This window comes from Diadema antillarum, unplaced genomic scaffold (assembly GCF_040938485.1).
Source record: "Diadema antillarum isolate AM-2024a unplaced genomic scaffold, OU_Dant_1.0 seq00000981_RagTag, whole genome shotgun sequence".
NCBI classification, from domain to species: Eukaryota; Metazoa; Echinodermata; class Echinoidea; order Diadematoida; family Diadematidae; genus Diadema; species Diadema antillarum.
The window spans coordinates 584,868-601,420 of NW_027271821.1; the positions used below are offsets into that span (position 1 = coordinate 584,868).

General features: G+C 38.1%; 1 protein-coding gene across 1 annotated transcript in view; it reads right to left on the minus strand.

Annotated features, from left to right (window-relative positions):
- Positions 1 to 205: 205 nt before the first annotated feature.
- Positions 206 to 16,553, minus strand: part of LOC139742159 (amine oxidase [flavin-containing]-like) — a 36,613-nt gene continuing 20,265 nt past the window's right edge. Inside the window, exons 10-17 of the mRNA XM_071652728.1 lie at positions 9,556 to 9,631; positions 8,547 to 8,634; positions 7,412 to 7,465; positions 5,320 to 5,377; positions 3,959 to 4,056; positions 2,313 to 2,424; positions 1,005 to 1,067; positions 206 to 440 (exon numbers count right to left, since the gene is read on the minus strand). Of these exons, the coding sequence (XP_071508829.1) occupies positions 282 to 440; positions 1,005 to 1,067; positions 2,313 to 2,424; positions 3,959 to 4,056; positions 5,320 to 5,377; positions 7,412 to 7,465; positions 8,547 to 8,634; positions 9,556 to 9,631 (708 nt within the window). The 3' untranslated portion in view covers positions 206 to 281. The remainder of the gene's footprint in view (positions 441 to 1,004; positions 1,068 to 2,312; positions 2,425 to 3,958; positions 4,057 to 5,319; positions 5,378 to 7,411; positions 7,466 to 8,546; positions 8,635 to 9,555; positions 9,632 to 16,553) is intronic.

Genomic DNA, 16,553 nt, shown 5'->3' on the forward strand with positions numbered 1-16,553 from the left:
CAACCTTTATTGGTTATGTGACATGCCTCCACAACACCAAGCATTTTGCTTCCATGCAAGGTTAGTACAGATGCACTCCATATGTGGTTTTAAGAAAAAAAGTGCTGAACAGTAAAGGCTGTTCAGCTTCCTGCACTCAATCTCAAAAATAAGGCTGATTCGAATCTCATTTCATTAAATCTCTCTGTCATGATGTGCTGGTATCTCACACGTCTGGAATACCTCTAGAACCCAGTGGACCCCGTCCTGATTGGCGGCGAAAACACTTCAACCCACATGCTTTACTTGGCAAAGACCTTCTGAAGCTTGTCCTTGTGCACCCAGGCGGCACCCCCTGCACCCGCCAGAACGACGCAGGTCCCAACGAAACGGAGAAAGCCCGAGACCGACGGAATGAATTTCTCCTTCCACGACACGGCAAACGGCAAGGCGGGCATGTCCTGCGAGAAGTGGTAACGCACAACAAAGTTAAAGTGTTATACAGCTGATCGGTTTGCATACGTGTGCTTGCATGTATTTTACCATGAAACCTCTCATCCTGCCCATGCGTCCATTGTTTAAATCTACCTCATCACACTTTCTCTCTTTTTGTTCAGACTTGCCCTTTAATTTTTTTAATTTTCTACTCTCTTTCTTTTTCTCTTTTCTCACCATGAAGTATTGGTAGCTATACCTTTTCTCATTATTTTTTGTTTTTTTTTTTGAACATTTGCCATTTACCTCCTGTCTCTATAGGTATAAAAATATATTATAGATAGGATAATGTGCATACCCTACAGAGCAGTGCCTCCCAACCAGTGGGCTCTCTCGAGTGGGCCACAATGTCAGCATGACATGATTACATTAATCAAGAGTACAATGACAGTGATACAAAAATACTGATCAGAAGTATGATGATAACTACTACAAAGATATGATGAAGATTATGACAATGTTGAAAAGAAAATTAAAAATGACCTCTCAACTAGCTGTTGCTTCAAGCTTTATCACATTATCATTCTCACCTGTGCTTCTGGTTCTTCCTGCCATACTTCATCACTGGATATTTTTCCCATGTTGTGCAAAATCTATTCAAGAGACAGGCAAAAATCATTTATTGTAGTCATGTGAAAGGTGATGCTCAAATGATAATACATGTAATGACACAGAAGTAATCAAAAGCAACTCCATCCTCTTTACCCTTCCTCCTTCCCCTTTCCACCTTTTCATTTAATGATATTTCTTTCTTCTCGACCTTAATCACCCTCCTCCCCAACCACATCTTCTACAGCTTCCTAATGTTTATATTTTCCGAACTTTCACATTCCATTTTGAAGGGATACCAATCCGGAAAACAGCATTGCAGTATCTTGAGGCCTGAATAGGGCCATATTTGGTGGAAAAACAGTATTTTCATATTTCTTACAATGCACATGTGTTGTAATATAATTTGAGAAAAAACAGTTTTTTTCCATGAAACTTGCAGTATTTTTCGGCTATTAAAAGACATACAAAATACTGGAAAAAGTAAATAAATAAACAAATAAAGGAATAGTTGGCATATAATGTATCTGGCATTATTTCTGGTCCACTGATAACTGCAGCAGAGTCTATAAATTACTATAACACCCATACAGTATTATGCCTTCATATCTGTGAATCAAGTCTTTCATAATGAAGACTGCATGCAAGATGGAAAGCCAATAAAAAAGTACCCAAAGGCATGATGCTACTATTTGCAAAGCTTTTGAATGTCTTTTAAAACAGAAATATGGTGTCATACTAATGTTGTGGATCATCATCATCAATTTACACCTACACCCTATTTCTCTCTTTCTTCTCTCTGTTGCCAAGGTGATCAACACATACAACATCTACACTTCATCACTATCTACACTGTCTTCTTCATCTTGTGAGTATTTACAATCCACTTGCTTGAGATACACGTTATATGACCTATCATTAAATTTTCTTCTTTCTCTTTCCCTCTCATTTACAGATGTATGTGTACAGAACAATGATAGACCTACACAAAGTCTACCACAGCACAACCTACAAAGGCTCATAAAACGGAAACTTAGACCCCGTTTACAGTGAAAAGGCCGGGCTTGGCCGCGGCCTAGCCCGGCCTTTTCTCACTGTAAACACAAACTGGGCCAAATGCGGTACCAAATTTAGTCTGACTTCCAGACCCTCTCCCCAGACTATTTCGCTACTCAGAATATTAACACCCTCAATGTTGAAAACTACGTAAACGGGGTTTTAATCACGGTGTATAATGCTATTTATCAAAAACTATTACAAAAAAGAAGAAGAAAAGGATGACTACTGACCTCCCTGGCAGCCCTTTCTCCTGCCTGAACTGCCCCATCCATGTATCCAGACCATTTAGTGGCTGTCTCTGTTCCAGCAAAGTACAGCCGACCGATAGGTTCTCGCAGGGCTCTGCCCAACAGAAGTACAACAAAGGAACAAGTTCTAGGAAATATTTCTAGTATTTCTTGTGCATCTTGGCAATATCACATTAACAAATTCTTTGAAAAAAAGAAGCAACAAAGTCCCTAGCATGCAAATCACTGTTTATAGTCTCAAACATCAATATTACTTAATAACAATTGATCCATTTGAAAATGACTTTTACTTCTTATGCTGGAAGGTACTGTCTACATTAAAAAAAAATAGATAAATAAATTAAAAAATAAAGAAAAAAATGACAATAATCATTGTGATAGAGAATAATGTCTACAGTAATCACATTCACAGGAAATAAGGAAATTCTGGGATGAGACATTTCAATTTTCCACTGCAGAAAGAGGAGGTGATTTAATGTCAGACTGTACACAATGATACATGGTAACTGTAATAACTCGTTAATGATGGACATTTCTTTTCCATTTATCACTCAATTCTCCTGCACTTCAATGGCAGCCTCAAGAAATGTTATTGCTGTCATGACAAAATCCAGCATGACAGAAACCAGGAACAGTTTGTTGTGAATAGTCAATTATTTCAATTTTCCTCACACTCATCTATGATATCAATGACTACGTCATTCATTGAAAACTGTCAAAAACACGCCAAGATCACACATACCATGCCCAAACTAACCTAACAGTTAGATGTGCACAATAAGGATCAATACAACAATTAGTCACAAACAGAGACTTAATTCAGACAATTCAATTGTCAGGAACTTGGTTATTCAGCAACTGTTTTGTCTTAATCCTCTCTGGCTCACACTTATAAAATTTTTACAGCTGCACAGTATATCATGCTAGGATCTTGCTTTTGGCTGTGATAGAGATACACTCACTTTAGCACATTACATACCACAAAGCAAGAGAAATATTCACGAATTGCAGTTGACAACCTTTTTCGCTGCATGAAAATTTTGCTAATTGCCACTGGCGTCCAACGCATTACAGTGTAGACAAGAACTTCACATGCAGTTTGACTACCCAAATCTTTGTTGGCTCTTGTGAAATTCGCAAAATTAAAATGCACGTGAACATTTTTGGTTTTACAGTTCTGCTTTCTGTCATCCAATCATGAGACAAACATTTGACAATTCTAAAGTAGTATCTTAAAGACAAAAAATCTTTCTATTACTAATGTAAAAAAGAAGAAGAATAGTTATTGAGTTATTACTAATGTTTACAAAAAAAAAAAAAACGAATACAGTCAACCTCACCTACGTCGGTACTATTTGGACTGAAGAAATAGCTTCAACTTAAGAGATAAATCAGACTTATAAGGGATTAAAATCAATAGAATATAAAGTGAAGAGGACTTGAAAAGACCTTCGACTTAGGCGATTACTCGACTTGTGCAAGGTCAACTGTAATAAGCAAGGTTGACTGTACTTTTTCAATGATCTCCCAAAATGACAGTACCTTTGAACCTACAATCTATGACTTATTGTCTGTCTCCCATGAATTCCAACAAATTCAAACTGGGCACCGGTGACTATGAAACTCACTTCCAGTATTTTGTGATGATGCCTGGAACGGTGTAGCCCACGTAACCTCCACCAATGTATGGCTCCTCCATCCAATTCTTTTCAATGTACATCACAGGCTTGAAATGACATGGACGAGGGAACAGGAACCAACACCAACACACACAAACACACACACAAATAAAAATGAAGGAATACACAGTGATAAACCAAACAAAAATCAACGTCAAACCCACATCCTATCTCCCTACTTACCAGCAAAAAATTGCCGTATGTTGTACTCAGAGCCCTTATATCTACACAATGTATACAGGTCCACAAGGCCTGGGTAGACCTTTCTTTGCCTTTGTTTTCGCGATGAAATCTCATGCCATGCAATTTGTATAACATTTATTTTAAAAAAAAATCATTGCATTATTAAAATCAACACAAAGAACATGTATGACATTTGACCCAGGAGAAATAAAAGGATTATGGGAACGGTGAGTTTGAAAGGGACATGCCTGAGCAGTAGATATCTGTCAAGACTGTGCTTTCGAAAGGTTACAGTCCTTTGGTAGTGAACATGCATCTTTATACATGACAACAGAAAATTACAGGCCTGGTTTGTATGAACAGGTACTGCTATCTTATGTTATTGTGAACAGTCTGAAAGTTACTGAGAAGTCACAGCAAGATTTTTTTTATTTCTATTTTGGAAATAAACACTTCGAATTTAATCTCACGATAAACAAGTCATCATCTGCATGAATTGAGACAAACTTTCACTGAAAGAAATTACTTTTCCCAGATTTAGTGAATTCAACATTTAAGTGCATGTTTAACTTTTATCTTCACAAACGGAATAGAATCAGACCAACGGAATGGTAAAGGCTTTATCCAAATCATACATAGAGTGCTGGAGTTATGGAATTTCCAAGTTGTACATGCTTTCTACGAAGAAGCGCTAGTGGTTGCCAACAAAATTATGTGCAAAGCAACTAAATTAATGATGATCCACCTCTCAGCTCTCCTATTAGTATGCACACAAGAAATGTTAATAAAATCACAATTTTGTTAATGATCTAGCAACTTCAGCACCATACACCTGTGAGTCAACATCGTTGGGTTATCAAAAAAGAAATACTTTGATCCAAGATACAGGTTCTTCTCTTTCATTTCATGAAAAAAAAAATAATAACAATGAAATAAACTCACTAGGAAGAATTCTTAGGCAATGACATCACCTCATATAATTTCCATTTGTGGTAGCCTCATTCTTTGTTATCTGATTTGTGGAGCAAAGGTACAGTAGCTTGTTGTCCTTATTTCAACCATAAAGGTGTCTCTTTGATGACTTTATCATCACAACTGAATGAATTTTATAATAGCAGGCAAATTACCTTCAGGGCCTCATCACTCTTCAGTATCTTGGCATAATGTTGACAGATCTTCTGTTTTCTGAAGGCAGGAATGATGAAGCAAGAATAGCACAGGGGGAAAACAAGAACACAGCAGTTAATCTTTATATCAAGAGACATAACTGATTTATTGCAAGACTCCAAAGGTAGATCAGTGCGGCTAACACAATTTTTGCAAAATTATTGCTCAACATGGTAACCAATGGATGTAGATCAGGGGGGCGTTTCATGAAGGAACTTGTCGGATAAAAATACAAGTCAATTATATCCGACAAGTTCAGAGAAATCAGCCAATCAGACTAAAGAATTTCTCACAACTTGTCGGATAGAATTGACTTGTCAGATATTTTATCCGACAAGTTCCTTCATGAAATGCCCCCCAGGAAACACTGCAAGAATGAAAAACAAAAGAAAACTAGAGAGGGGCCGTCAAAGGCGGCAGACCCACGCCTTGTACAAAGTCGGGGTAAACATACTGTGCATTCGGTCATCTACCAGAATTCGGTCACTTAATTGCCAGTGTCCTTTATCACCAGCCAGTGCGTTCTACCAAAGATCGTACACTGAAGTGTACGATCTTTGGTTCTACAGTCACATCACACGCAAATCACATCATTTCACATACGGTAACACTCATTCACCACAGGAAAGTCCTTTAGTCTCCTCCAAAAATCCATCGAAAATCCCAAATTCCACCGTCAAAAGTGCAGATTCGGAACTTTTCCAAGCGCGCGCAAATTAAGTCCAGTTTTAAGAGTATTGTCTACGCGACGGGTCGCCGAAAAAGCGCTAAAAATCGAGAAATACGCCGTTTTCTTGCGGGATATTTTGCTTATAGCAAGCCGAGAGTGTGTTGATATCAAAGGTCGTATGAGTGTACGATCTTTGATGGTATCCACAAAAGCGCAAAAGAAAAACAAAATTTACGTACCCCCTAGGCAATTACCCCTATGATTAGTGTCTACGGGAATTATTCAATGCAAGGGTTAAATGCAAATGTCTACTGCACCAGTATTCGGTCACCAACGAGCGCTGCAACGTCCCCGATGCTATTTTGCACCAACAGGGTAGAGCGCGATGCATTTTCAGCGGCCTTGCACACGCATTGACATTGAGCGCGCATATCGTGCAGTGTGACTGCGACCGAGCAAATGCTCCTCCAACGAAAAAAACAATCAATTTTAATTTGAAAAATCATCAAAATACGGGCCAGTTTGTGACGACGGAGAACGAACTTTCATAAATCCAGAAGGACATAGTCCTTCAAATAGGCCTAAACGTAAATTTCGGAATTCTTACGAACATTTGAGCAGCGAAGTCCGATCGTTTGGGAGTTTATGTTTTCGTATGGTAGCGGAAAATCGCAAAGTGAGAAACGGGAAATTTTCGGAGTGGTCACTATACCATGGGGTCAAAACTTAAAGGTCGCACAGAATTTGCAAGGGTCAACCGATTATCACCAAAATCTAATCGATTCTTTCCTGTCATTATCCAGACATCCCCTGAACATTTCGTGCAAATCCGTTTACCGTTCTCTTGTTATCTTGTACACAAACAAACAAACAAACAAACAAACAAACAAACAAACAAACAAACAAACAAACACACAAACAAACAAACAAACAAACAAACCAAAAAAAACAAACAAACAAACAAACAAACATACGGAACCCTTTACATAACCCCCTACCGATTTTCATCGGCGTGGGTAACAAAACAAACTAAGTAAAGTGAATAAGAAGGCTACAAACTATCCACAGACTGGCAGTTATACACCGGGGGGGGGGGGGGGGGGGGGGGGGTATTTCATAGACATTCAAGGTGCACAGAATGATACTGTGTCGTTATTCTAGCTCACAAACCAAGAAACACACCATATCCCTTGTCTTCTTAAACATTCTTCTCATCAGACAATAGAAAAAAAACATGATCAACTTGTCTTGCAAGACACAAAACTTATCTAAGAGAAGACATATGCAAACCACTGTCAAAGTTTTTGTTGAGATTGAAAATATTTAATTGCTTAGCCTGCAGAAAAAAAAAAAAGAAGCAGCAAAATCAGACAACTTCTTACCGTTCTTCTTGAGAAACTTCACAGTATTCTCTGGCCGCATCTCCAGCAACGAACCTGCGGTAGAACGGAGGTGTGAATGGAATTTTACATCTCTGTCTACTTGCTGGAAACAGCTTTGATTTGTCAACATTGAGACACTGACAAAAACAAAAGCAGAGTGTATCGTTAGCCACCGTATTGAGGAGAGTTTATGGTAACATGATGATGGAGTTTTATTGTCATAAAAGAGCATAACATTGGCGTCTTTATTTTTAAAGAAAATTGTACAAACAACATATCCTTTACACTCCATTCCAATATGTTATGTTTATACAATCAACATTTCCATTGTCACTATTGACCCAGATTTCAAGCAAGAATTTACCATATTTTTAGATCAATGTCATCAAATTATCTCCGTTATTTGCTTGTTTGTTTCTTTATTTCCTTTCTTTCTTTAGGGACTGGGTGTTCTTTCTTGTAGGAAGGCGAAGGTAATTGAAAAATTTGTATACTGTACAACCTGAAATTTTTGCGTCTAGGTATTTTTTCAAATTGGCATATGTTGGACTTTTTTGCATGCTGTTAATTTCGCGGTTGCGATCAAGGGTCTAGATATTGTTACTGATCTGCCTTTCACAAAATAAGAATGAGGAACAAGCAACAATACTACTTCTGAATGATTTCACTCAGTGATTTCTTGTACAAAAACAAGTATGTTACTCCGCATTCAAAGAACTGACTGTAATAGCATGCTGTTATTTCCAGGATACTGTCACTTTATGGCCCACACTGCAGGCTATACATGGACCTACAGTAGATACTAGTTGCACGCAATTTAGCTAGCTGTGCTGGCATGGTGTGATTTTTTTAAAAGAAACTTTATTTTTGCAGTTCAAAGCACTATGTGAAATTCACAAATTTAAAACCATTGTGAAAATTTATGCTTGAATAATATACCCTCAATGCAGAACAAGGCAAAACCAGTAAAGAATTCTTTTTTTAAATGTGTGTGTAGTCCCATATGCAGCTTTTTATGTACTCTCCCCCACCCCTAACACCCCCAACACACACACACACACATACACACACACACACACACACACACACACACACACACACACACACACACACACACAAATTTGGCATGCCTTACCCAATGATGGCAGGGTACTTTGCGTTAGGTTTGCAGTCATCCTGAGTCCCACAGACGATGCCATCAGCGACTGCCAGGCCAGAGTAATCTGGGATAAACATTTGAGCACACCATAGGGCCTACGTTCCAAATTTTGAAAACACTGCCAAGCGATTATGGGCCTACATGATTGAGGTAGCCCACATCACCCTGGTGTCATTTGATAGATGTCTATGTGTATTGATGAACCTACGTTTGCAGAGTTGTCACTTTACATCACACCAGATCACTCACTGTGCATTGAAATTGTCAGACGAACGGTGTAGCTGCACATGAACTATTCATAACAGACAAGTACTACCACTGGTAAAATACCAGTGTGTAACCAAGGACACTGAGACTCTTGATATCCCCACCAATCCCAAACAGCTCCTCTCTGTTTGGCATCACAGCCATCATTAAAAAATTTTGATAATACATTGCCCATTTCTTAGTGTATGGTAAAGTGGTAACACCAGAGCAAACAAAGTGCTAAAATACTGTATTACAACAGTCCACTCCCATTATAACGAACACGGTTATAACAAAGTCCGATTACAATGAAGTAAAAATCAGGCCACAACATTATTTGCTCTGTGTATTTATACTGTTTATTTGTTCCGTTATAACGAAATTTTGATATAACGAAAGAAAACTGCTAATCCTGAGGACTTGTATTGAGCAAGACTGATTATTATTATTATTTTGTGTGTTTGCAAATGGGGACTTCCTGGCAATTTTGTGAGTGCTAAAATTCGCAATTGATCATGGGGTGATCAATTAAGTGATAAAAAGGGGGAAGGTATGTGTGCACATCACATTCACGTCAGGATCAGATTAAATATTTTTGCATGCACAGCGAAAATAATAAAACTCATAAAGTATACGAATACACAGTTATGGACATGGAAACTACTGGTGAAAATGATAGAAATACTTGAGCAAAATGATGTATGTAACGGCCAGAGAATAAACAATCTGCCACACTTACTCGAATCTCTCCAGAAAGGACGACTGTAATACACCTGGGTCTTGATCACGGAGCCCATTGGATACCTCTGGTTCAGCTGTGAATTATAGAATATATATGCATATATGAATATATGAATATAAATATAGAATATAGAATATAGAATACAGAATATAGAATAATTATAGAATATAGAATATAGAACATAGAATATAGAATATAGAATATAGAATATAGAATATAGAATATAGAATATAGAATATAGAACATAGAATATAGAATATAGAATATAGAATATAGAATGTAGAATATAGAATGTAGAATATAGAATATAGAACATAGAACATAGAATATAGAATATAGAATATAGAATATAGAATATAGAATATAGAATATAGAATATAGAACATAGAATATAGAATATAGAATATGAATAAATTGGCCTAGATAAACAAGAAGTCAGAATATGTGTGACAGAAAGAGAGAGTCATAAAGCTTTGATGATCCAATCACTCATCTGGAAGCTTGTAACCAAGATCTAAAATCTTGTCGTCTTCATATGGTAGACCTTGGCTCATTGTTATTATATTTAAAAACATTAAGTCTCGACACTGCTTTTACGATGAATACCTTCCAAAGGATTTCTCACCCGCAACTTATGGAGAATAGGTAGCCATGTATACATACACATATTGAAAACCTCATGACCACGAACTGGTGGTAGCTATAGAATTAAGGATGGGGAGGTTCTCATTACAGCAGGCAAGCATTGATACAAAGCCTAGAATCCAAACAGAAACTAATGTGAATGTCAGCCTAAGTACTACAGATTACATGGACATAGAACCAACTAATGTTCATCAATAGTTTCTTTTTTTATTTTCAATCATATGACTCAACAGTTGTAAAACTATCAAAAATGTCACATGCTTGCACAACCTAAATATACACACATGTATAAAGTACCCTGGTACATAATACATGTATAATTACAAATCGTGCAAAATTTGACTAAAGCATGAAACTTTCACCAGCGTTTGTACATGCTATAAGATTCATTTTAAGATCGGGAGGCAAGTCTGAATTGACCTCTGATGACTTCCAAAGGTCAATGACCTCAAAATTTCAGAAAATTAATATTTTGCATCATTGATTAATGTTTAACATGGTAATGATGTACTAAAAACTCATTTTTGTTACAGTGGAATTGTCTTTATGTTCCACAGAGCCCTGACAGGTTTCTGCATTTGACCTCTGATGACCTCCAGAGGTCAATGACCTCAAAATATCAGAATATTGATATTTGGTGCAATTGGTTGATGATAAACATGATAACAATGTCCTAAAAATTCATTTGTGTTACAACTGAATCATTTTCCTATTCCTCAGATCAAAGGATATTATTTACATGTCTCTGCCCTTGACCTCTGAGGACTGTGACAGGTCAATGACCTCAAAATATCAGAATATTGATATTTGATGTATATTCATTGGTTAACTGTATACCTGGTGTGCAATCATGCATTATGCTATTAGCATTTATGCTACAATCGAAGTGTCTTCTATTTCCACAGAGCATTGGTCCTTATCCTGTGTATATCCAACTTTGACGTCAAAGGACAACGAGAGGTCAGACTTTTAGAATATCAGAATTTGTGTAGGATTACATATATTGATGTTTGGCTTCATTGGTTTAATCCTAGATGTTTAATTATGTACAAATCACGCCTTGACGTTATAATCAAAGTATGCATGCATATTCCACAGAGCATTGGTTCATAGTAACAGGTCTCAGGAATGTGAGCGGTCAATTACTTCAGAAATGAAGCTTACGTGTCTTCAGTGACGGCAGTGACCTCAAATATAATATTTATGTTTGGGTTAGTTATGCAGACTAGCTCGCCATTTTTGTACGCTTAAATATAGAAGGTGGGGAGAGAGGCACCATGTTTGGGTTGATGCTTAGTAGTTTGTGAACAGGCATATGGCAAAGTCCCTTGAACTGGATGAAAGCGTGAAAGATGCTAACCAGAAAACAACAGGCCCACCTCATCAGGTGTACGTCACAAGTCAAACAACCCAAGAGTCGTACAGCCCACTAGTCATACATCCCGTGACCTAAACACTAGATGAACAAGTCCATGAGCTCGACATCAAATATAATAGGCCCACACACTGTGCGGTCCGCAAGCTCGACCCTCGAGGAAAACAAGGACCATGAGATTGATATAATATCAGAGAGCTTAATCTATTCAGTGTAGATCTCGTGGACCTAAACTGGATAGACGTCCTGAGGTCAGACCAGCGTTCTCATAGGTGCACAGCCACGGTATGCGATCATCAGAGTCTTCCAGTGGCAATATCTAAACAGTTTAGGTGAAGACAAGTTTGTCGCTATGATGGGTGCATTGCACATAGAGTACAGGATGCACAAGATGATAAGAAAGCTTCTTTTTGACTCGCGGGGTCACCATCCTTTTTCAGGCAGAGGTTCTGAATTATCGGGTCGTGGTCAGTCTGCACACAGTGAGCTGAACACCATATCAAGTATACGCGGTATGCCCAACTGTATATAGGACCTGTATGTCCTACAATGTTAGCTCTACAGGAAAATATACGAGACCATCCCATGAGACCGACACCCACGAGTCATACAGCCAACGAGTTCGACATTGAAAAAAAAAAAGGTCCACGGAGTCATACAGCCCATGAGTTTGACACTATACAGCGTGCCCCAGTAAAAACGAAACCGGGTTTCCATGCAACTTTTTACTATCGAAATCATACATTTTCTCTATGAGATATACATCAATGGAAAGATAAACTTTTCTTCTTTCATTTGATGTACAACTTAATGCTCATTGTTCATGCATGACTGAGTTAGAACAATGAAAAGTGGTGCTACCAAATTTTCATTTGCACACGCAAATGGTGACTTTAAGTGAATTTTTCAGACTTTTTAAGTTTACATTTTAGAAAAACAAAGTTCATTACCCAAATATTCATATTTTCTTCTTTCATATGAGACCTTACGCATCAAATATGAGTAACGCATGCTTGAGAAAAATCTGTTTGAAAGCATGCTTCATCTCTACCAATTCTACGGATAGTCGAAGAAAACAAGCATTCAGCTCTCCCGACTTAGCATTAGACAATGGGCTCATCTGCACCACTGAATTCACACAAAACAACCACAGTGCTACAGTGAATGTTGTTCGGGGGGAGGGGGGGGGGGTATTTACAGAGAATGCTGTATGAGACGAACAGCCCTTTGTTGTCATTTATTTAGAATAAGCTATGAGACATAACCAATAACTGAAGAGTAATATCGGGAGTATTCTCAGGCTGCACACAGTCCAAAGGCTACGGGAAATCAACATTACAACAATGATACACATTTTCATGATTTTATACCTCAAACTTATTTCATTGTTTGCATTCCTCTCTACATTTCCCTCATGCGTGGTTAGTCCTTCATCACTGAAAGTCTTTGAAGGGGGAGGCAAAGCAGGAAGAGAGGGTACATCACTTTATTTATCACTGAACTTGCCCTTCTAACATTTCAAAGGAGCAAGTGCAGGGCAGAAAGTCTTTTTTTTTTTTGGGGGGGGGGGGTTCGGAAGGGTTTTTTTCAGTCTGTTACTCCCACCCTACCTTCCCACACATTCCGCTGATGAACACCCTTTGCTCTGTAATTAGCTTCATGGTCAGGCAAGCTCATGATCACGTGCTAATTTATGACCCTATTCACAACTGAACCCATCTGTAACATTCCTTTTTACCCCCTCCCTTCATGTTTGTGTAAATTCATTGAAGCATGAGGGCCATTGTTATCTGCCAAGTCGGGTAGGCGTCAGGAAAGCTAACTGCTCCTTTTGTACTATCTATCTTTCTCAGTAAAATGTAAGGATATTTTCAGATTAAGTTTTCTCGAGCAGGCGTTGATCATGTTTTACGCATGGGATATCATATGAAAGGAAAAAGAATGGATATTCAAGCTATGATTTTGTTTTTTGCAAAAGACTGCTGAAAAAGTCTGAAAAGTTCATTCAAAGTTGCCATATGCTTGTGCAAATGAAATTTTAGTAGCACCACTGTCTATTGTTCTAACTCAGTCATGCATGAATTATGAACAATGTGTTGTGCATCAAATGAAAGAAGAGAAGTGTATCTTTTAATCCATGTACATCTCATAAAGTAAATATATGATTATGATCACAAAGAATTGTAATGAAACTCGGTTTCGTTTTTTCTGGGACACGTTGTATAGGTAAAAACAGCCCACGAGTCCAACATTACAATAAGGGGCTTAATGTGTCAGTCGTGTGGGCCTTGTTTGCTTAGTGTCGAACTCATGGGCTGTATGACTCGTGGGCTGTATGATTCGTGGGTCGGTCTCATGACGTGCACCCAAATATACTCCCCAGCTAGGTCCAAGCACCTCAGAAACATAATGGACCCTGAATGTCGTCATGAATGACGTATTACAGCATACCCAATATGTACCGCCTTAATTAAATGAAGTTATACCTGCAAAACATACCCTTATGGCGTCACCAGGGGATATGGTACCAAGTACAACAGTACACCCTTAATGGTATTTTGAATAAATATTCCTCACACTAGTCGGGAAATATCAACAAAATGAGACTGTCGAGATTTACAATAAGGAATTCACTAAAATAATTAAAGTCAGATTTCATTGTATTTAGTAGTGATCTCTATATATTGTACTGCCGAATTTACATCCTTCAATTTTGAAAATCTATAACAAACTAGATAAATTGAAAGCACATAAATTCAACAAAACAAAAATTCTACATCAAATCAATTTCCAAACTTTCTTCAATCCCAATATACTTCAAGAGATTGACAGTTTATATCAGGGTAATTTTTAGCATTTCCCACATTTTGCACTTATTGACACTGCTTTGTGTGTAATGAAATGGGAAAAATGCATGGAAAAATAAAAATACATGTTTATGTATTTTACGTGGAATCAGTTCCAGTCTGTTGTCTTGGCAGAAATGCATCAATCTTGCAATGTTGTTGTTTATTATTTTCCCTCTCCATCTTGAGTATATATGGAACGTGTTGACCAAAGTTGTTGTGATGTCGGAAAATGTGAGGCTGAATTGCAGGTGGCCTATTGCAGGTGGCCTTTAATTTGTTTTTCACATTATATTGACATGTTTAACAAACTATAACTCATCAAGATGCCTCTTGAAATGCTTTGAAAAACTTCTGCTTGATTTCACATGAGCGGATGATTATCAGTTGTCTTCCTGCTATCATCTTTGTGAAACAAAGTATTGCTTCTCTTCAAAAGATTGCGTGCCAATTAAAGATAATAAAAAGTTTTGGTACCTCAAAAGTGTCCTTGAATTTCCTTGTCTTAGTTTGTGTTTCAGGTTAAAGTACCTTTCATATAACTAACACTGTGAGACTTACTCGCCCCAAAGTGCTCTCATGTCTTAGTAATCATGCAATTAACTGCGACCAGCAGCCCCATATGCATAGCGACCAGCAGTCCCATATGCATAGCGTAATCGGGCTTCGCATTGTAGCATTCAGGATCATGACAGATTTAGTATCGCAGGGTAAATGTCCACTTAAAATCCCATAAATTCTTCAATTTGAAGACTTACCAATTAAGTTGAAGTATTGAAAACAGGCTTCGGGCAACGTTTGGTTCTGCCTATAGTCCCTTTCTGTTCGAATTGACGACTGAATGTGACTCGGTCGACAGGACCTCAGGAGAGCTACATACAGTACACTGAATACTACAGCCAGTGCATGCGAACACATCACATGCAGCCCGCACACAAATTTCAAATCCATGAACGGATAAGATGTTTGTGTGCGCATGCGCTGGCCATGGTATCCAGTGTATGTAGCTCTCCCAAGGTCCTCTCGACCGAGTCACATTCAGTCATCAATTCGAACAGAAAGGGACTATTGACAGAACCAAATGTTGTTCGAAGCCTGTTTTCAATACTTCAAATTAATTGGTAAGTCTTCAAATCGAAGAAATTTTTGGATTTTAAGTTGACATTTACCCGCGATACTAATTCTGTCATGATCCTGAATGCTACAATGCGAAGCCCCATTGAGCTATGCGTATGGGGCTGCTGGTTGCTGTTAGCTATGCGTACAATGGGCTGCACGCTGCTGGTCGCAGTCAGTGGTTTCGTACAATATTTATCGACGCTGTACAGCGTTGGCTCTGGTACGAAACCATTATTGCATGATTACTAAGACATGAGAGCACTTTGGGGCGAGTAATTCTCACAGACAACGTACTTTAACCTGAAACACAAACCAAGACAAGGAAATTCAGGGAAGCTTTTGAGGTACCAAAACTTTTTATTATCTTTAATCTGCATGTACGGTTGGTGCTCTATAAAAGACATTCCAACCCATCTCCAGCCTAGACATCCGTAGGTGTTATGGTGTAGAGCGGGATCTGAACATCTCATGAAGCGAGACTTCTCTTTTCTTTTCTTTTCTTTTCTTTTCCCCACTAACAATGAGAAACAAAGTATTGTTTCTCTTCAAAAGATAGCGAGTTACGGTTGGTGCTCTATACAAGACATTCCAACCCACCTCCAGCTTAGACATCCATAGGCGTTGTGGTGTAGAACGGGATCTTAACATCTCTCATGAAGTGAGACTTCTCTTTTCTTTTCTTTTCCCCACTAAAAAATAAGTTTAGCAGGAAACATAGAAACCACTCTCCCATAAGACCATCTATAGACATACAACTTTACCATACTATCATTTATAAACACCATTTTGTTTTGGGCACAACTTAAAGCATCGATGTATGCTATAAAATACTGTAAAACTTGAAATTTTCTTGCATTTCGCGCAAACCAAAACTAGCACTAAAACAAAAGCACACGAATACTCTGGTTTGCCATATGTTCCAGTAGTTGATGTCTTGATTCCGCGAAATTAAAAACACGCGAATCTCAGCTTACCCGGCCAAGCACGAAAAATTAGTCCCACGAAAATAT